Source organism: Bubalus bubalis, chromosome X (genome assembly GCF_019923935.1).
Source record: "Bubalus bubalis isolate 160015118507 breed Murrah chromosome X, NDDB_SH_1, whole genome shotgun sequence".
In the NCBI taxonomy this organism is placed as follows: domain Eukaryota; kingdom Metazoa; phylum Chordata; class Mammalia; order Artiodactyla; family Bovidae; genus Bubalus; species Bubalus bubalis.
In genome coordinates this window covers 23,255,294-23,275,855 of record NC_059181.1, presented here as the reverse complement: position 1 = coordinate 23,275,855, position 20,562 = coordinate 23,255,294, and the positions used below count along the sequence as shown (strand labels likewise).

The window sequence follows — 20,562 nt, the reverse complement described above, 5'->3', positions numbered from 1 at the left end:
GTACATAACAAGAAATACCCCTTCTCCATGTCAACTACTGTTAATGGACTACTCACATGCTCACAAGTACATTTAAGAGCATCCTCTGCCTTCCATCTCTTTGCTTCATCTGTTTTCCTACTTCTAGGTCACAATGATTAAGAACAAAATGCACAGTGCACATAAACCTGTTTTCACCTTTGAGTAACTACTGTTGCTTTACAACTCTAATTACCAGATTTCACACCCTCTAAAATATATTGATACCTTTCTTGGAAAACAGCAACACCTTATATCTTTAATAAAGTTTGTGACTAGCACATAAAAGATCTCCAATTAGTAATTTATTTTAGATCATGTAAAAAAGATTCACTGGCCACATACATTGAAGGTCAATGAATCATTAATGTAAGTTAACCCCATTTGCCAATTCATTTGTCTATTTGGGTTGCATCCTAAAAATTCATTCATGAGTCTGTTTGTTTCAATGGGGAACTACACAATAGATATAATTAATCATAATATATAGTACTACATACTATGATATATAACAGTGAACACTAATAGAAGCTAGAAGCACTAAAAATGGCTCCAAGTCCTTGAGTACCAGGTCCTTCACATACCTGATCCCCATTTTTCACAACACCCCTATAAGATAGGTACCCATTTTACAGATAAAAATGAGTTTCAACTAAGTTGAGGAGCTTCCTTTTAAGAACACACAAAGTCAGATACGTTTCTTTTTTGAAAAATATTTATTTGGCTGCACTGGATCTTAGTTGCATCACACAGGATCTTAGTTCCCTGACCAGGCACCCTGCATTGGAAGCATGCAGCATGGAGTCTTAACCACCAGTGAAAGTGTTAGTCACTCAGTTGTGTCAGGCTCTTCCCAACCCCATGGACTGTAGCCCATCAGGCTCCTCTGTCCATGGGATTTCTCAGGCAAGAATTCTCAAGTGGGTTGCCATGCCCTCCTCCAGGGGATCTTCCCCACCCAGGGATCGAACCCGGGTCTACCCGCATTGCAGGCATGTCCCCAAAGTCAGATACATTTCTTGCCCCAAAGGCAGCTCCGGCTAAAGAGGCCATGACAGGCTACCCATGACCTCCCTCACTAGTCCTCCTCCCTTCACTAACTCCAGCCGCTGGGCCCCAGGTGGCACCTGACTGAGTGCCAGCCAATCCTGGTTGTGGCCTGGTTTGAACAGATGAACTTGGTCACGTTGATCTTCCATTAGGGTTTTGAATTGGGAAGCATGGAAAGAAGCAGAAAGTGGGTAGGGAGAGGGAGGAGCTGGGACTGAAAGGCTCAACCCAAAGCCGTTGAAACAAGGTTGGGCAGGGAGGCTGAGGAAGCTGCAATGGGCCATATTCAAGCTGAAGTTTCTGAGGGAGGAGAAGGCAGAGACTTGAATGTAGTGGAAGGAAGCAGAGTAATCTGAGCGGGACAGAAAGATGGACATGCAGAGAGCAGCCAGGTCAATGTAGAGCACACTGGGGCCAGGTGCTGCCCCTTTCTCCTTTTCCCCCACAGTTTGTGTGCCAGGATAGCTGTAAAGTAAGCCTTCATCTCTTGACTTAGCTGTAGCATCTGTTCCTTTCAACCAGGAGAGTCAAATTAGAACACAGAGCCTTTAAGTGCTAGAAACGGGATTTGAATCCCCATTTTGTGGCTACAGAGCCTCTGCTCTCATCCCTGCACCTGCGCCCCTTTATTCCTTCAAAATACTGCCCTGACCCATCATGGCCTACAAGGTCACCTTAATGTATCTCAAAGGGAAGCAGTTAAGAGACTCAAATTTCCTGATTCCATGTCTCAAGTCTTGATTTGCTTTCAGAGCCCTGAATGGGAGGGTGGGGGTTAAGAAAGCCTCAGTCAACTGAGAGGTCTCCAGACAACTTTAGGGCAGGACTCCAGCTCCCAGGGCGAAAGGTACAACAATGGGGAGACGGTAGGGGCAGGTCAGTGGAGCATGGGGGTCCCTGCAGAGTGGGGACTGGTCTTATCTTTGCTTCTACCTCCAGTTCTCAGATGTCCCCTGACTTGTATTTAAGCGAATGAGTGAATGAATGGCAGTCTCACAGCCACCTTCACATGTATGGATCATTCTTTAGTCTTCCCAAGTTAAGGAACACCTGTGTCTATCTCTAAGAAATAGTTCATGCAGCAATATGAGTAATATTCACAGTGACTCGTCACCTTCAGCTTTAAAAATATTGAAGATGAGGTAGCGAAGACCATGGTAAGGACATAGTTCAAAGACGACAGATGGATTCTGGATTGCACCTGCCCCTTGTTTACAGAAATACGGCTCACTTTGTCTTCCTCTGTCTAGAGAGAGTGAGGTTTTCATTTTAAGAGGCTGACTCAAAAATGCAGAGCCACTTCCTGGGCAGGCTTCCAAGTGACTACATCTCTCTGACAGCGCTCCCCAGAGCCCCAGCCTGAGCTGCCTGGGGCGGGGCCTCCAGCCGTTGGTGGCTGTTGGAACGACCAGAGAGGAGCAGTTATCTGCAGCCCGCCAGAAATGCTGGGCTTTTAGGCCCTCCCCAGGCACAGATAACTGCTTGGGCCTTTGCGCTAAAGAGACGTCAGAGTTTGTGATTGGCCAGGCCGCTGTGTGTGAAATACAGATGTCTGCCACACTCCTGACCATGGCATTCCTTCCAGCCGAGTACCCCCGGGTGTGGGTAAGTCTGAATGTTTGAAGTCTGCCCTGGTTGTTTGTGAAATGCTCCAAGCTGAGCATCGTGCCTTTCCAGGGGGCATGACTTGGCATGTTCCTTAATCCTGCTAAGCCTCAGTTTCCTTTTCTGCGATGCAGAGATGATATCGTCCTGTGCTGTAGAAGGATAGAATGCCTATAGGAGGAGAGCAGTGTCTGCCATCATAGGGTATTGCAGGGCCTGGGGGAAATACCATGTCCAGAGCACCACGTCTGGTACCTGGCAGATAGTACATGCTGGAGAGCTTATTGCTGAAGCATCAGTCAGGAAAAAAAAAAAAAAAAGCCTTCATGAACATTATCCCTGTTTTTCTTTCTAACAGTACGATATTTCTCTGAAAGACTGAGTGGATATCTTCTACTTAATCATCCACATGTAGCCAACAGAAATAAAACTTCAGGGGAAGCCAGTGCCAAAGCCAAGGCTGTCAGACTGAATTTACTCCCTTTCTCTTTTTTCCTTCTAGACCCTGACTGCACCTGCCCCATTTGCAGAGGAAACCAGTTGTCTGTGCCAAGCACCCCATGAAAAACTGACCATTGCGCAAGCCCGCTTAGGGACACCAGGTGAGGCTGTACTACTTATTCTCCAGATGGGCCGTGTCCTGACACCTCAAGTGGCAGAAAGGCCCATCATTATGTGAGCAGCTCTTGCTTCACATTGGAGACATGCATCTAGAGGGGATCGCACGGGGCGGGAAGGGTAAATGCCGGTGTCGATCAACTGGACCAAGCAAAGTAGCCAGGGAAAAGATGTTGCAGGACACTGGAGTTGGAGCCCCAGCTCTCTTCTTTACTTTCTACCACCTGGGCGAGTCATGAGAACAGTCTGAATCTGTTTCCTCATGTGCAAACAGGGCCAGGATTCCTAAGCAGGCTTTTTATGACAACTGCTGCTGCTGCTGCTGCTAAGTCACTCAGTCGTGTCCGACTCTGTGCGACCCCATGGACCACAGCCTACCAGGCTCCTCCATCCATGGGATTTTCCAGGCAAGAGTACTGGAGTGGGGTGCCACTGCCTTCTCCGTTTATGACAACTAGATTGCATTAAACATACCATTGCATTTTTTTAAAACTGTGAAGTCATAGAAAAACCTATGCTACTGTAATTATTATCATTCTTAAAAGTCTGTGTTTTAAGTTTCTCCAAGTATGCCCTGGCTCTGCTCTAGGAACTTACCGTTCATTCCTTTAGCCCCTACTGGAGATGGAGAGGGAAGAGATGTAAAAAAGAACTGTAAGGTGCTATCTCTGTTTCCTAAGAGCGTTCACTATAATTAAAGAGACAAGACAACTAGATAGGAATTAAAAACCCACCAGTAGCTTGCATGCATGTTCTTAGGGGTTAAATCCTGCAGCACAAATGATAGCTGACAGTTTTGAGAAGGGCAGATTCATTTGGCTTCAAGCAGTCAGGCAAGACCTAATCCCAGACCTGAGCTGATCTGTCAGAAAAAGTAACGATGGGTTCTTTGTGGGAAGAAAATGGAAGGATATTGTGGGCAAATGAGACAGGAATAGTGAAGGTGCAATGATAGGGAGGGAGGGAGTGGCGTTTCTGTTGATTGCGATGGAGTGAAAAATAAGACTAGTCCAGCAGGTGAGCCTTGAGCCATTTGGGATGGCATAATTCTATGGTTTCCACTCGCCAGCCCAAAAAACAAACCTCCCAAATGTAATAGAATCCATGCGACAAAGGACAGTTTGCTGAAGAGCAGCAGATATTTATTAAGTACTTACTGTACACTAAGTTCTTTATCTTTATTGTCATTTCACTATCACAACCCTATGTGTTTGATACTTTTAGCATTTCACAGGTGAGGAAGTGAAGGCTTTAGAACAGGGGTCCCCAACCTCCAGGATCTAGTGCCTGATGATCTGAGGTGCAGCTGATGTAATAACGATAGAAATAAAGTGCACAATCAATGTAATGCACTTGAATCATCCCCAAACCATCCCCACCCCAGGCCATGGAAAAATTGTCTCCCACAAAACCAATTCCTGGTGCCAAAGAGGTTGGGGACCGCTGCTTTAGAGAATCTGTGAATCTGCAGAAGATCGTTTAGCTAGTAAGTGGCAGTGTTTCTCACTTTGAGTTTGTCTTAGAATAACCCAGAGGGCTTATTAAAACACAGGTGGCTGGGCCTTACCCCCTGATTCAGTCCAACTGGGGTGAGACCCAAGAATGTGCATCTCTAAGAAGTTCCCAGGTGAGGCTGCTGCTGGGGAACCATGCTTTGAGAACCACTGGTAAGTGCTAAAGCTGGGATTGGGTCTCAAACCTGTTTGTGCTCAAGCTTGATCTGTTGGCCCTTTACACTCTTAAAGGGGCACACTCTGCTGCCCCTTTAAGAAGAGCTTCGAGGGAGTGAAGTGAGGAGCAGAGCAGGCAGTTAGAGCGCTTTGTAGTGACTGCTTTGTTTAAATTTACTCATTTATTTTCGGGCACACCGGGTCTTTGTGCTGTGTGGGCTTTCCCTAGTTATGGTGAGTGGGGCTGCTCTCTAGTTGTGGTGCACAGGCTTAGTTGCCCTGTGGCATGTGGGATCTTAGTTCCTGGACCAGGGATTGAACCCACGTTGCCTGTGTTGACAGGCAGATTCTCAACCACTGGATCACCAAGGAAGTTCTTATAATGACTTGTTGTGAAAATTTAGGCAAGAAAAGCCTTGAGGAGATAGTGCAGAGCAGCTAAACCAGTGTGCAAAGAATCACCTGGTAAGTTTGTAAGCAGCGGAGGTTTTTGCTCACTCTCCCAGACTCCTAAATCTAGGATGGAGCCCAGGCATCTGCATTTTTAACAAATAACCCAGGCGATTCTGAAGTTGGTGACCTATAGACCATAGCCTGAGAAATGCTGACGCAGCAATAAATCTAAACAGTGGAATGAAAGTTCAGGTAGTTATGAAGAGAACAGACTTGACTTCAAGTTAAAGGATGGGTTTTAGGCCCGAGCAGAAAAGGATCCTACTTTTCTAAGGGAAAGGAAAAGGGAATTTGAACTTGCCCTCCATCTGCTAGGTGCTGTGCCCTGTATGTACTCTATTTAGTCTTTGCAAAAACTGGTTAAGGTGGGTATTTTTGTGCCCTCTCTGCTGACAAGGTCAGTGACACTTGGAGAACTAGAAAGTAACTTGTCAAATGTCCTAGCTGACAGGTAGAGCTAGGATTCGATCTCAAGTCCCTTTCACCTCATACCCCTGCTTTGTCCACCACGATGGGCTGCCCTGTGGAGCATGTGCCACGGCAGCCCATGGAGCTCAGTGAGAACATGCTCAGACTTTGAACTGGAGGTTAGCAAGTGTGTGAACAAGACAGATGCGACGATCTTCTATAGTGGGAGGACCATCTCCATGCCCACTGCTGTTTTACCAGCACCTGGAGAAGTACTGTATGCTCAGTACTTTGTGAATTCAATACTTTGTGAATGAATGAATGAACGAATGAAAGATTGGGACAAGAAAAGGAGCTCATCAGTTGGAAATAGAATCAGAGAGAGTTTGACCTGCTGCTGGGGGTGACTGAGTGAGACTGAGTACCTGTAGGCTAACTGCCAAGTGTGTGTTTGTTGTTGTTGTTTTAATAATTTATTTATCTTATTTTTGGTGGCACTGGGTCTTCGTTGGTGCACTCGGGCTTTCTCTGGTTGTGGTGAGCGGGGCTGCTCTTAGTTGCAGTGCACGGGCTTCTCATTGCAGTGGCTTCTCTTGTTGCAGAACATGGGCTCTAGGGCATGTGAACTCAGTAGCTGGGGCTCGCGGGCTCTAGAGCACAGGTTCAGTAGCGGTGGCACACAGGCTGAGCTGCTTCATGGAATGTGGGATCTTCCTGGACCAGGGATCGAACTTGTGTTTCCTGCATTGGCAGGAGGATTCTTACCCACTGTTGCACCAGGGAAGTCCCGCCAAGAGGTTTAAAGCCTAAGACTCAAGCTAGAATAAGATGGTGCATTTTAAAATACCTGTACGGTGGGCTCTGTGGTACACAGGTCATTAGAGGAGGGATGAGGTGGAGCAAAGGTGAACTACTACTCTCAGAAATTCTCCCCTTTTGTCTCAGGTGACCATACTGGGAAGTCATCCAGGAGAATTTGTGATATTTGGTGGGCATCTGGCCAAGGGAACTTCTGCTAGGAAATCCTTTATTTAGAGTATCTTTTAAAAATTAAAAAAAAATTTTTTTTGGCTGTGTTGGGTCTTCGTTGATGTGCACAGGTTTTTCTCTAGTTGCACAAAGTGGGGGCTACTCTGTAGTTGCAGTGTGTGAGCTTCTCATTGTGGTGGCTTCTCTTGTAGCATAGCACAGACTCTAGGGCATGTGGGCTTCAGTAGTTGTGGCCTGTGGACTCAGTAGTTGTGACTTTCGGGCTCTAGAGCACAGGCTCAATAGTTCTGGTGCATGGGCTTAGTTGCTCCATGGCCTGTAGGATCTTCCTGGATCAGCAATTGAACCTGTGTCTTCTGCACTGGCAGGTGGATTCTTTACCACTGGACCACTGGGGAAGCCCGACTTAGAACTTTTAATATCAGTGTTAAAAAGTGACAAGAAGTTAGTTCTTTGATTACTTACAAGGCACATATTCGTCTTAGACCACACTCTAATAGTCACTGAGAGTGGTCCTGAAACTTTAGCTTGCTTAGAACCCCCTGAAGGCCTTATTAAAACCCTCTGCTGGGCCCCTCTCCCAGATTTCGGTCTGGGTGAGGCTCAAGTATTTGCATCTCTAACAAGTTCCTAGGTAGTGCCTGTCCTGGGACTATACTGCTAGAACCACTGCTTAAGAGTAACTGTTGTTCGTGGTTGGAGCAAGTATTGTGGCGGTTATCTAAAGAATAGTTGTTGCATTGGATTGTTACTAGAGAAGCTCACAGAATTTTTAAAATATCTTGCTATTTGACTATTGTTTAAGAAGACAAGAAAAACGTCATTACCTTTTTGAAGTGTTTGGTAATTTTCAAGACTAGTAAGCACCCTTCTGTGGTGCTGTCTTGAACATCCCATCAAAAAGAGGAAAGAGGCCTGTATTGGGGGTTTACAGCATGTTTCAGGATTATAGTTGTAACTAAAGTCTTTCACTAACTCCTTCACTAGCCCATTTTATGACTTCATATGATAGCCTACTTTATGTTTCACAGGTTTAGGTCTACCCAAACAGGGGCTGGTGTATAAATTCTCAGAGAGGCTGCTCATAGCTTTTAGCTCCTGGACCTCATCCGTGAGGTCAGAGGGTGAGGAACCTTAAGAGAAGGAGCACAGTAGAGCAGTTGGAACTAGCACATTTAAAAAAAATTATTGAAGTATAGTTGATTTACAATGTTGTGGAAGTTTTTTCTGTACAGCAAAGTGGCTCATTATACATACACATATATTCTTTTTTATATTCTTTTTCAGGGTATTTTTGTCACAGGGTATTAAATTTAGTTACCTGTGCAATACAATAGGACTTTCTCATTTATCCATACTATATCTAACAGTTCACCTCTGCTAATCTCAAACTTCCATTCCTTCCCTCCCCTGCTCACTCCCCTTGGCAACCGCAAGTCTGTTCTTTATATCGGTGAGTCTGTTTTTGTAGATGCGTTGATTTGTATTGTATTTTAGTTTCCACATTTAAGTGATATCACATGCTTTTTGTCTTTTTCTTTCTGACTTCCTTCGCTTAGTATGATGATCTCCGGGTCCATCCATGTAGCTGCAAATGGCACTGGTTTTTTTCTTGATGGCATCTTTTTGATGGCTTTGTTGATGCCTAATGCCAGTCTTTTTGATGCCATCTTTTTGATGGCTTTGATGGCATTGCTTTTTTAAAATGGCATCTTTTTGATGGCTGCATAGTATTCTATTGTATACGTGGACCACATCTTCTTTGTCCATTCGTCTGTCACCAGGCATGTAGGTTGTTTCCATGTCTTGGCTAGTGCAGATGGTGCTGCTATGAACATAGGGTGTATGTATCTTTTCGAAATGCAGTTTTATCTGGGCATATGCCTAGGAGTGGGATTGCTGGATGATACAGCAACTCTATTTTTACCTTTTGGAGGAACCTCCATACTGTTCTCTACAGTGGCTGCACCAGTTTACATTCCCATCTGTGTAAGATGGTTCCCTTTCCTCCACACCCTTTCCACCATTTCTTATTTACAGACTTTTTAATGATGGCCATTCTGACTTGTGTGACGTAATACCTCATTGTAGTTTTGATTTGCATTTCTTTAATAATTAGATACATTAAGCATCTTTTCATGTGGTTTTGGCCATCTGTATGTCTTCTTCAGAGAAATGTCTGTTTAGGTCTTCTGCTCATTTTTTGATTGGGTTGTTTTTTGTTGTTGTTGAGTGGAACTGGCACTGTTAATCTTAGCTGAACTTGTCCAGCTGTGGAGCTATGACCCTCCAAGGTTATTAGTACGTATCCTGAGACAGAAAGAATCAGTCCTCTGCCTGGAGATAAAGGACAAGTCCAAATGATTGTTTCATAGGTTCCTTTCCAGTAAAGCCGACTAAGGGAAACTCAGTTGTGATTTCTTACTTTCCTTCACAAAAAGGGAATTTGCATTGTTCTGTTCATGGTGAGATGTATAAAGCTTTCAAAATGCATGTTTCAAGAGCCACCTTAATGAATTTTGCCTTATTTATGTGTCACCTGTACTATAATTTACTTAATTTTTCTTTAGATGTACTCTTTTTTAACTTTAATGTATTTTAAAAAGCAAATATCAATCTTTATCATTGACTGAAAGTAGCATCACTGCCTATAAGTAGAAAAAAATGATAAAGTTTATATAAAACTATGTAAACTTTATAGGGACTTCCCTGCTGGTCCAGTGGTTAAGAACCTGCTTTGCAGTACAGGGGATGCAGGTTCAATCCCTGGTCTGGGAACCAAGATCCCACATGCCAGGGAGCAATTAAACCCTCATGTTACAACTAGACCCGAGGCAGCCAAGACAAATAAATAAAATAAACATTTTTAAAAAGCTATGTAAACTTTATAAATAGGAAACTATTAGATTTTAAAAGTTTAATTTTTTGCCACCTTTTTTGTACATCAGTTGTACATAAAAACAATACTAAAGATAATTACTGGGCATTTGGTAACAGTCTCTCTTTCTCTTTTTTAAGAAAGACTCCATATTGGCATGTAGTTTTCGAGGAGGCATCATGAGTTAGAAGAACGTTTGAGTTTGGTTTGCACTCAAACTCTCCTATCATATTATATATCACATTATCATATCTTAAGTCAGTTGTATGATGCTGGGTAAGCTCCTCAGCTTTACTGAGTTTTCATTCGTCCCTCTATGAGAGAGGATAGTAAGTCCTTTCTCCCCTACCTACTTCACAGAATTGATGGAAAGATTAAGTGAAATACATATGCTTTGTAAATCCATGTGTACTTTAAAAAAATAATTTGTTTCTTCATTATGTTTATTCTTTTTGGCTGCACTGGGTCTTTGTTGCTGCGCACAGGTTTTCTCTAGTTGTGGTGTGTGGGCTTCTCGTTGCAGTGGCTTCTCTTGTTGCGGAGCACAGGCTCCAGAGCTCGCAGGCTTTGGTAGGCTTTGTGGTGCACGGGCTTAATTGTCCTGTGGCATGTGGAATCTTCTCAGACCAGGGACTGAATCCATGTTCCCTTCATTGACAGGCAGACTCTTAACCACTGGCTCACCAGGGAAGTCCCCCAAATGTACTTTTAAGGCATTGTTAACAAGCTCCTTTTAAAAAGCCATAAGAAAAAAATGAATTATCACCCTTTTATTGTTGGCTGAATCTGAAACAATATCAAGAAACCCCATAACATGCCCTGCAAATATGTGAATTCACATGTAATGTAGTTGATGATTGCCTCCTATCTGGCCATATGGTATGTATATATTTAACTTTTTGACCAACTGCCAAACTGCTTTCCAATGCATTTGTACCATTTTACATTCCCATCAGCAGTGTATGAGAGTTCCATTTGCTCTATATCCTCCCCAACACTTGGTATGGTCAATAATTTTTGAAATTTTTAGCCATTCTAATGAGTAGGAAGTAATATCTCAGGATGACCTTAATTTGTATTTCCCTAATTACTAATGACAGAGAAGGCAACGGCAGCCCACTCCAGTACTTTTGCCTAGAAAATCCCATGGACGGAGGAGCCTGGTGGGCTGCAGTCCATGGGGTCACTGGAGTCGGACGTGACTGAGCAACTTCACTTTCACTTTTCACTTTCATGCATTGGAGAAGGAAATGGCAACCCACTCCACTGTTCTTTCCTGGAGAATCCCAGGGATGGGAAGCCTGGTGGGCTGCCATCTATGGGGTCGCACAGAGTTGGACATGACTGAAGCGACTTAGCAGCAGCAGCAGCAGCAATGACTAATGGGGTTGAGGATCTTTTCATGTCCTTATTTGCTATCCTCTATTTGGCTGTTGAAATTTTTTTGCTCTTTTCAGAGTTGTTTATCTTAGTATTGAGTCTTGAGTGTTCTTTATATATTCCAGATACAAGTCTCAAATACATATTTTCCAAATATTTTCTCCCGAAGACTTGCCTTTTCATATTTGTAAAAATGTATTTTGAAGAATAAATATTTTAAATAAGGTTATACATATATATATATATATATATATATTTGTTTTATAGTGTGTCCTTTTTGGTTCCTATTTAAGAATTTTTTTCCAAACTCAAAGCCACTACAATTTTTTTATTTTTTCTTCTAGAAGTTTTATTTATTTTTAAAAAATTGGAATATAATTGCTTTACAATGTTGTATTAGTTTCTGCTGTACAACAAAGTGAATCAGCTATAGGTATACATATATCCCTATATATATATATATATATATATATATATATATGGACTGCAGCATGCCAGGCTTCCCTGTCCATCACCAACTCCTGGAGGTTACCCAAACTCATGCCCATTGAATCGGTGATGCCATCCAACCATCTCATCCTCTGTCGTCCCCTTCTCCTCCCGCCTTCAATCTTTCCCAGCATCAGGGTCTTTTACAGTGAGTCAGGTGGCTCTTCACATCAGGTGGCCAAAGTATTGGAGTTTCAGCTTCAGCATCAGTCCTTCCAATGAACACTCAGGACTGATATCCTTTAGGATGGACTGGTTGGATCTCCTTGCAGTCCAAGGGCCTCTCAAGAGTCTTCTCCAACACTACAGTTCAAAAGCATCAGTTCTTTGGTGCTCAGCTCTCTTCACAGTCTAAGTCTCACATCCATACATGACTACTGGAAAAACCATAGCCTTGACTAAACAGACCTTTGTTGACAAAGTAATGTCTCTGCTTTTTAACATGCTGTCTAGGTTGGTCATAACATTTCTTCCAGGGAGCAAGCGTCTTTTAATTTCATGGCTGCAGTCACCATCTGCAATGATTTTGGAGCCCAGAAAAATAAAGTCAGCCACTGTTTCCACTTTTTCCCCATCTATTTTCCATGAAGTAATGGGACTGGATGCTATGATCTTAGTTTTCTGAATGTTGAGTTTTAAGCCAACTTTTTCACTCTCCTCTTTCACTTTCATCAAGAGGCTCTTTAGTTCTTCTTTGCTTTCTACCATAAGGGTGGTGTCGTCTGCATATCTGAGGTTATTGATATTTCTCCTTGAAATCTTGATTCCAGCTTGTGCTTCATCCAGCCTGGCATTTCACACGATGTACTCTGCCTATAAGTTAAATAAGCAGGGTAACAGTATACAGCCTTGATGTACTCCTTTTCCTATTTGGAACCAGTCTGTTGTTCCGTGTCCAGTTCTGACTGTTGCTGTTGCTGATTCACATCAATGTATGGCAAAAACCACTACAATATTGTAAAGTAATTAGCCTCCAATTAAAATAAATAAATTAAAAAAATAACTGTTGCTTCCTGACCTGCATACAGATTCTCAAGAGGCAGGTCAGGTGGTCTGGTATTCCCATCTCTTGAAGAATTTTCCGCAGTTTGTTGTGATCCACACAGTCAAAGGTTTTGGTGTAGTCAATAAAGCAGCAGTAAGTAGATGTTTTTCTGGAACTGTCTTGCTTTTTCGATGATCCAGTGGATGTTAATATATGATATTTATTTTTCTCTTTCTAACTTCACTCTGTATGACAGAGACTCTAGGTTTATCCACATCAATACAAATGACCCAATTTTGTTCTTTTTTATGGCTGAATGATACTTCATTGTATATATGTACCACATCTTCTTTATCCATTCACCTGTCAATGAACGTCTAGGTTGCTTCCATGTCCTAGCTGTTGTAAATAGTGCTGCAGTGAAGATTGGGGTACATGTATCTTTTTGGTTTTCTCAGGTCTTCTAGAAATTTTATAGTTTTAGCTTTGCGTTTAGGTTTATGATCCATCTTGAGTTAATTTTTGTATATGGTGTGAGATATTTGTTAAGTACAGCCATCTTTACTGTTCCCTTTACTTTAAGATGCTGAATAACTTACAGAAATTTGGAATGTAAGATCCAGGTAGATAAAATAATCAAATTTTACCCACAGTAGTGTACGTGGTCATTATTTGTATCCATGATCTTCAAGAAAATATTCAGCATCATTTTGGTGTTACATGTTGTTTGTCATATTTATTAATAAATTATTTGAAACATGGAAATTAATGATTTGTATACAGATTTGCATTTTGTCAGAACATCACATTTATCTGATATACCTTGCTGTGGTCATTTAGGATAAACAGGAATTTACCTTAAATACTTTTCAAAAAGCATAATAATCTGTAGGCAGGAAATCTATACTGCCATTGTATTCAGTTTGTATGATATTTAATGTATTACCACAGATCTAGTGGCTTAAAACAATGCATATATATTCATTATGTCATAATTTCCATGGATAAGGAGTCTGAGCCTGGCTTAGCTGAGTCCTCTATTCAGAGATTCACAAGGCTGCATTCAAAGTGTCACTTGGCTTATTTCTCTTGATTCATGATAGATCTGTATTTGAACTCACTCAGGTCGTTGGCAGAATTTATTTCCTTGTAACTCTAAGACCAGGGGTCTAGCTTCTTGCTGGTTGTCAGCCAGAGACCACCCTCAGCTCCTAGAGGCCACCTGCAATTCCTTGCCAATGACCCTCTAAAGTATGGCAGCTTGCTTCTTCAAAGCCACCAAGGGAGAAAGATTGAGTCTGCTAGCAAAATGGAGTCTTACGCACTGTAAAATAATTATGGGGGAGACATCTATCACCGGTGTCATATTTTCCTGGTTAGAAGCAAGGCATAGGTCCTACTCCCATTTCAAAGGGAGAGGATCGCACAGAGGCAAGAAGAACATGAGGTGGGAGTCATTGGGAGCTACTTTAAGGTCTTTCCAGCATGGCTGTGGAGAGACTTTTTGATCATTGCCAAACCTGTAGCTTCACAGGTCGGTGGTTCCCAGCATAGACTCCTTGGAGAGTCTCTAGATGCCTAAAAGGATGTCCAGAAAAACCTCCAAAGATTAAAGCAAATATATATGCAAATTAAGTTAAGCCACAGTCTATTAAAAATATTATGGAGAATTTCAAACATTCATGAAAATAGAACAATATAATGAACCTTCATGTGTCCATCACCCATACTTAGCAACCACCATCCTGTGGCCAGTCTTGCCTCATAAATTCTCCTCTCTTGAATTATTTGCAACAAAATCCCAGGCTTCATATCATTTCATCCATAAATATTTCTGTATAATGTCTTAAAAATAAGAGCTCTGGTTTTTTAAGATATAACCACTATACCATTATCTCACCTAAAAAATTAACAGTAATTCTTTAATATAATCAAATATCTAGTGTTCCAATTTCCAATTGTCTTTTCTTTTTTATTGGAGTCTAGTTACTTTACAATATTGTGTTAGTTTCTGCTGTATAGTGAAGTGAATCAGCTGTATGTATACATATATCCCTCCAGTTGTCTTATGTCATCATTTATTTATAGTTTGCTCGAACCCAAATCCAAATAATGTCTGTACATTACAATATGTTGAGATATTTTTAATATATCTTTTAATCTCTAAGATCCCCTCTTCATCTCTTTCTTTCTTCTTTTTTTTCTAAGTTTATTTGTTGAAGAGATCAGGGTTTGGGGGGTGTTTTTTTTGGTCCTGCAGAATTTCTTAGTCTGGCAATTGCTGACACACTACAATTCAAAAAAGTGAGCTTATTGCAAAATCAACTCCATAAATACTCTTCAAAGATCTACTAAATAGCCTAATTATATCATCATTCTTCACTTCACTTTTCTTTCCTCCCTGCTTCCTGAATTTATTTATCTTGATCACCTCTGAATCAATAACAAAAACTTCTGCAAAACTGCCATCTGCTTTCCCTTGGGGTTTATATCTTAAAACAAATTTTCCTCAATTGAAATCAAATTGAATAAGAGTTTTGAAACCAAGGATCCCTCATTAGACAGTTTGTTATTTCAAAGTATTTTCTATTTACTGTGCCTTATTTAGAATACAGTATAATCCTGTGAAGGCAATTCTGTTTGCTCAAAATGGTGTATAATTGGGAATAATTGCAATTCCCTATCTGAAATAAAGTCTCTCAAGTTTTTTTATAAGAAAAATTTAATTTATTAGAAACATTGTACCATCTGAATGTATTAATGTAACGTTCCTTTCAATTTATGTTCTGAATTAATGAGGTTGTAGTATGTCAAAAAATAATCACAATTTTAAATCTCAGACTTGAGGATCATTCAACAGAAGTTTGCATTGATTTCTTTTTGAAAAATTATAACATCAAAATAATGTGTCTTTAAAAATTTAGTAGGAATCTTAGTCTCATAAAGCCAACCAACCAGCAATCCTTTCCCTATCTGCCCCACCTCTGATTCTTGTTCCCTGTAGATACCCAGCACGTGACAACCAACTTTCCAAGTTGTGGTTGACATCTCTAATCCACTGTCGTTGCCTTCATTGTTTCCTATGTCCTTGGGGGATTATCCCTTTTTAATTCTTTCTCTGTAATTCTTGTGGTGTTTGAGAGGAAATGGAGATAAGAGTATGTATGTTCAGTTGGCCATATTTAGCTTGTGAAAGTGAGGTCCAAGTTGCTCAGTTGTGTCCAGCTCTTTGCAACATAGTCCATGGAATTCTCCAGGCCAGAATACTGGAGTGGGTGGCCTTTCCCTTCTCCCGGGGATCTTCCCAACCCAGCGATTGAACCCAGGTCCCCCACATTGCAAGTGGATTCTTTACCAGCTGAGCCACAAGGGAAGCCCTTAGTTGGCTATATTTTCACTTTCTAGTTTTTTTGAGAGTCCAGAATGGTGTAAACGTTGGCGCCCAGCCCCTCTACCTCCCGGTGTCTCCCTCTTATTGGAAGTGCTGGGTCTTTGGGCTGGCTCAGCAAAAGTGTCACTCTGCACTTCTGAGCACAGTCACCTGACTCCCAGGAAGCTGTGGTGAAGTGTGTCCCTCTTCCTGAAGGCATGGCACTTCCCAGAGCACTATATTTCACACTGAGAGTCTCTGGCTCTCTTGACCTTTCTCCCTAGGGACGACTGTAGTATGGATCACATTCCTCCATCCCTGAGCACTACACATGTAACTTTTGCTCCCTGACTCTCCTCTCTTTGGGGCATGTGCCTCCCCACTGCCCCATATCTTAGGATGTCAAAGAGGATAGGGAGTGACCTTTGTGCAGTGGTAAATGTGTAACAACTGGCCCTCCAGAGGGAATTAAGCCCTGACTTGAACACTTGCCAATTTTTATGGTGTAACTACTTCTACCAAGGCTGAATTTCACTGTGTGATGGTGACTCGGAGGAGGTGCACAGCAGCGTCTTTGCCTTTGGGAATAGGACTTAGGGTCTTTGTTTGGGACTGCCAGACTCCAGGGTGAACTTGTTTGGCCTTTCATTGAGCTCTCCAGTCACTCCTACCTTTATATTCCTGCTGGCTTGACTCTGCCAACCCTTTGGTTATGCCTGGTCTGTCTAAATCTGCCCACTCAGCCACCTGAGACTCTACTCTGGGTCGAGACAATTCCCCAGTGCTCTGCAGTTAAAAATGTGCATTCTGGGTCAATCTTAATTTTGTTATGTTTTTACTCTGCTTTGATGTCCTGAAAAGAACTTCTTGGTAAAATTAATTTCATGCACTAATATGCAACTGATGGTATGTAGACATTGTGTTTTCTCCAGGTAAACCTTCTTACAGTGCTGTACTGACGGAAGGATCAGGTGACTGGGATTCCTTATTCTGCAGTTCTGTTGATGATGTTTTCTTTTTTCCACAGTTGACAGGCCCGTGAGAGTATATGCAGATGGAATATTTGACCTCTTCCACTCAGGTCATGCAAGGGCACTTATGCAAGCGAAAACACTGTTTCCCAACAGCTACCTGCTGGTAGGAGGTAAGAAGTGCATTTTCTTTTTGTCTGGAAAACTCTTATATAATGTTCTTCCTGAAAAGAAGCCCTTTCAGACTTCTATCATTAAAACCTCCCATTGTTAATGCTCCCAATTCAGCCTATATTGGGTTCCTTGGTTACTGCCTGAAATTTAACATGAGATTTTAAAAACACCATAGGGGAAATTATATCATGAGATTATAAACTGTTGATTCCTAGAGAAAGAGAGACTAATAATACCACCAAGTGTAACTGCTTCGTGTTTTCCATTAATACCTTTCTTTTTGTGTTTGAGGAATGTTCCAGTTCCTATTTCTGAAATTTCCTAGAGGGTTAGGAGAAAAGCAATATTATTCTGATTTTAAATCTTGGAGACTGGAGGAAACTCAGGATGATTAATGTTGAGCAAAGTCATTGTCTGTTCCTTTGGTGTGACCCACAGCCCTTAGGACAGTGTTGTGCTAATGGTAGTGGCTTGCAACAGTCCCGATTAATTGAATTTATGCACCATGTGTTAAAGAAATGGAGTTTTATATATGCAAGTAATCTTGGTTTACACTGAAGGAAGTGACTGAGCTCATAAGCTGTGGAGAGAGAAGGGTAATTAGATGTAGGTTGAAATTTTCTTCTTCCAAAAGGCCTACCGATTTCCGTTTGTGTAAAAGGAAAAGTGGCTGATCTGGGAGACCTGGGTCTCTTCTCTGTAGCTTCTGGAAACAGCATTTCCTTTTACCATGATCATTTTTTGTGGCATTACATGAACTAGATACCACCAACCCTTACACCTCTCCTGTGAGGGAGCAAGGTGATAGTAAGAAACTACATGTCTGTTTTTTACAGTATTTTGTTGTCTTTCACAAGTTTGAAACTACTTTTGAATATTTAGGAGGAATTGTTTGCAGATTTTGCTGAACATAGTGACCATATGGTTCCTGAATAGAATTCTTTCCAGAAGGAAGAGATGATAAGAGGCAATGGTTACTGAACAGATCATGCAGAGGGAACCCAAGGTGGGCAGAGGACCCATCTCTGTTCATTTCCTTTATTTTGAGTGGAAAACCATTCTTTATGTGAGCACTACCACCTGGAGTCTGGTCCTAAGCTTCTGGGTCCTGGGGAGACCTTTGCAGTGGTTTGGCTTTGGTCATTTTGAAAAGTGAAAGTCACTCAGTCGTGTCCATCTCTTTGCAGCCACATGGACTATACAGTCCATGGAATTCTCTAGGCCAGAATACTGGAGTGGATAGCCTTTCCCTTCTCCAGGGGATCTTCCCAACCCAGGGATCGAACCCAGGTCTCCTGCATTGCAGGTGGATTCTTTACCAGCTGAGCCACCAGGGAAGCCCAAGAATACTGGAGTGGGTAGCCTATCCCTTCTGTAGCGGATCTTCCCGACCCAGGAATGGAACTGGGGTCTTCTGCATTGCAGGCAGATTCTTTACCAACTGAGCTATCAGGGAAGCCCTTGGTCATTTTGGCAACCCGAATTTGGAAGTGGTTAGGTGTGGGTAACACTTAACAGGAGCACTGCCCTGGCCCTGGATTAGCACATCAAAAGTAAGTTCAAAGGAAATAGACTTTCAGTGCATTCTTGTAAGCTCGAGAAAGCAGTAAATTAACAACAGCAGCTTTCTAGGTTACTCAGCAGCAGTGGTTTCACTGATTTGCTGAATGATTCCTTCACTTAACAACTATTTCTTGAGCTCCTACTATGAGCCAGGCATTCTTCTGTACACTGAGGATGCAGCCACCATCAAAGCAGACTGTGTCCTCAGAGAACTTAGAGTCTGAAGGGGAGGCAGACATTGACCAGTAACAATCTGGAGGAGAGGTACTATGAAGAAATGTTACATAGGGTTAAGGGGAAAGGTGACTGGCCGGGCAAGCAGGGGTGTTTCAGGTGTGGAGGTCAGATGAGGACCCTTTGAAGCACTGACAATTGTGCAGAGACTTAAACAAAGGTAAGGGCACACAGAAGCCAGAGCACAGAACCTTCCTTGTGCAGTGATCTTCCCACCAGCCCAGATAAGAATGTTGGGACAAGAGGGGAAAATGTGGTGGCTACAACTAGGTGTGTTGTTTTATTGACTTGTCTCTTAAGGAGGCTTTTCATAAAAGCACAGGTGATGTAGAACTGAGAGAGGTGAATATGGACAGGAGTTCAGAGCCAAGAATGAAAGTAGAAGGGAAGGAGAACAACTGCAGAAGGAGCCACACAGTCGTTGCATAGCTCTCAAAAGCTAGAGCTGGTACTGCTCCCTGATGAAGAACCAGCTCTGGCTGCTCTGAGTTCTGTTTCAGAGGGTTGTTGCCTAAGCAGCATCAAGTAATGCAGTGACCAGTGTCCTCTCTAGCTGATTTATTGGGTTGGCTAAAAAGTTCTTTTGGGTTTTAAGAAAGGTAGATACCTCCTCAATGGCTATTACATGGATTCTCCGTGGAAGCCAAGGGAATGTTAAACTACTAAGTCAACCGTGGAGACCATATCTTTTGGTAGATGATAGGGACTAGAGTGGGAGAAGGCAATGGCACCCCACTCCAGTACTGTTGCCCGGAAAATCCCATGGATGGAGGAGCCTGGTAGGCTGCAGTCCATGGGGTCACTAAGAGTCGGACACGACTGAGTGACTTCACTTTCACTTTCCACTTTCATGCATTGGAGAAGGAAATGGCAACCCACTCCAGTGTTCTTGCCTGGAGAATCCCAGGGACGGGGGAGCCTGGTAGACTGCAGTCCATGGGGTCGCACAGAGTCGGACACGACTGAAGTGACTTGGCAGCAGGGACTAGAATATGGATGGGAAATGAAACAATAAAACATGAAGCTGTAAAAATGTGTGTAGACTTCTGGCGACAGTGACAGAGTAAGAGTGAAAACCTCGAAGCAATGTAAATAATAATAAATAATTTCAGTATGTTATTTTCTCCAATGATTTATTATTATCCTGTTTAAAATAACTGGAAATATCATGAAGTATTTTGCAACCAATCTCCTACTAAAATTCAGTGTAAGCTTGTATTTCATATGTCTCCACTAATTTAATTGTGTTTGATTCCTAGTCTGTTAAACAATCTCCAACCTCCTGTGTGTAGGCAGGGTTCTTCAGGGGTGGTATTGGAGCTCAAATGCTGAGTGGCATGGCTGTGGCAAATGCATTTTGGGGAATTGTTCATAAGAAAAAGAAGTCTTCCTTCTATGTATATAGTAGTTGCCTTCCTCTAAAATTCAGCATTTTTTTAAAAAAATTATTTATTTATTTGTTTTCGGCTGCACTGGGTCTTAGTTTCATCTATCAGGCTTCTCTCTAGTTGAGGCATAGGCTCAGTAGTTCCAGTACACAGGCTTAGTTGCCCCGGGGCACATGGGATGTTAGTTTCCCAGCTAGGGATCAAATTCATGCCCCTTGTGCTGACAGGTGGATTCTTAACCAGTGGACCACCAGGAAAGTCCCTAAAATTCAGCATTTATCACAGCTGTTTAGTAATACTTTGCAATTATTGTAAAAC

At 42.1% G+C, this 20,562-nt stretch overlaps 1 protein-coding gene across 3 annotated transcripts in view; it reads left to right on the top strand.

Annotated features, from left to right (window-relative positions):
• Positions 1-20,562, top strand: part of PCYT1B (phosphate cytidylyltransferase 1B, choline) — a 148,626-nt gene that overhangs the window by 61,851 nt on the left and 66,213 nt on the right. For 2 of the 3 annotated variants that reach the window (XM_025276004.3, XM_025276003.3), the window contains exons 2-3: positions 3,176-3,275; positions 16,942-17,058. In XM_025276004.3, coding sequence (XP_025131789.1) covers positions 3,176-3,275; positions 16,942-17,058 — 217 coding nt within the window. Of the gene's footprint in view, positions 1-2,407; positions 2,674-3,175; positions 3,276-16,941; positions 17,059-20,562 lie in introns of those variants that run through there. The other variant, XM_025276005.3, reaches the window with a different exon arrangement.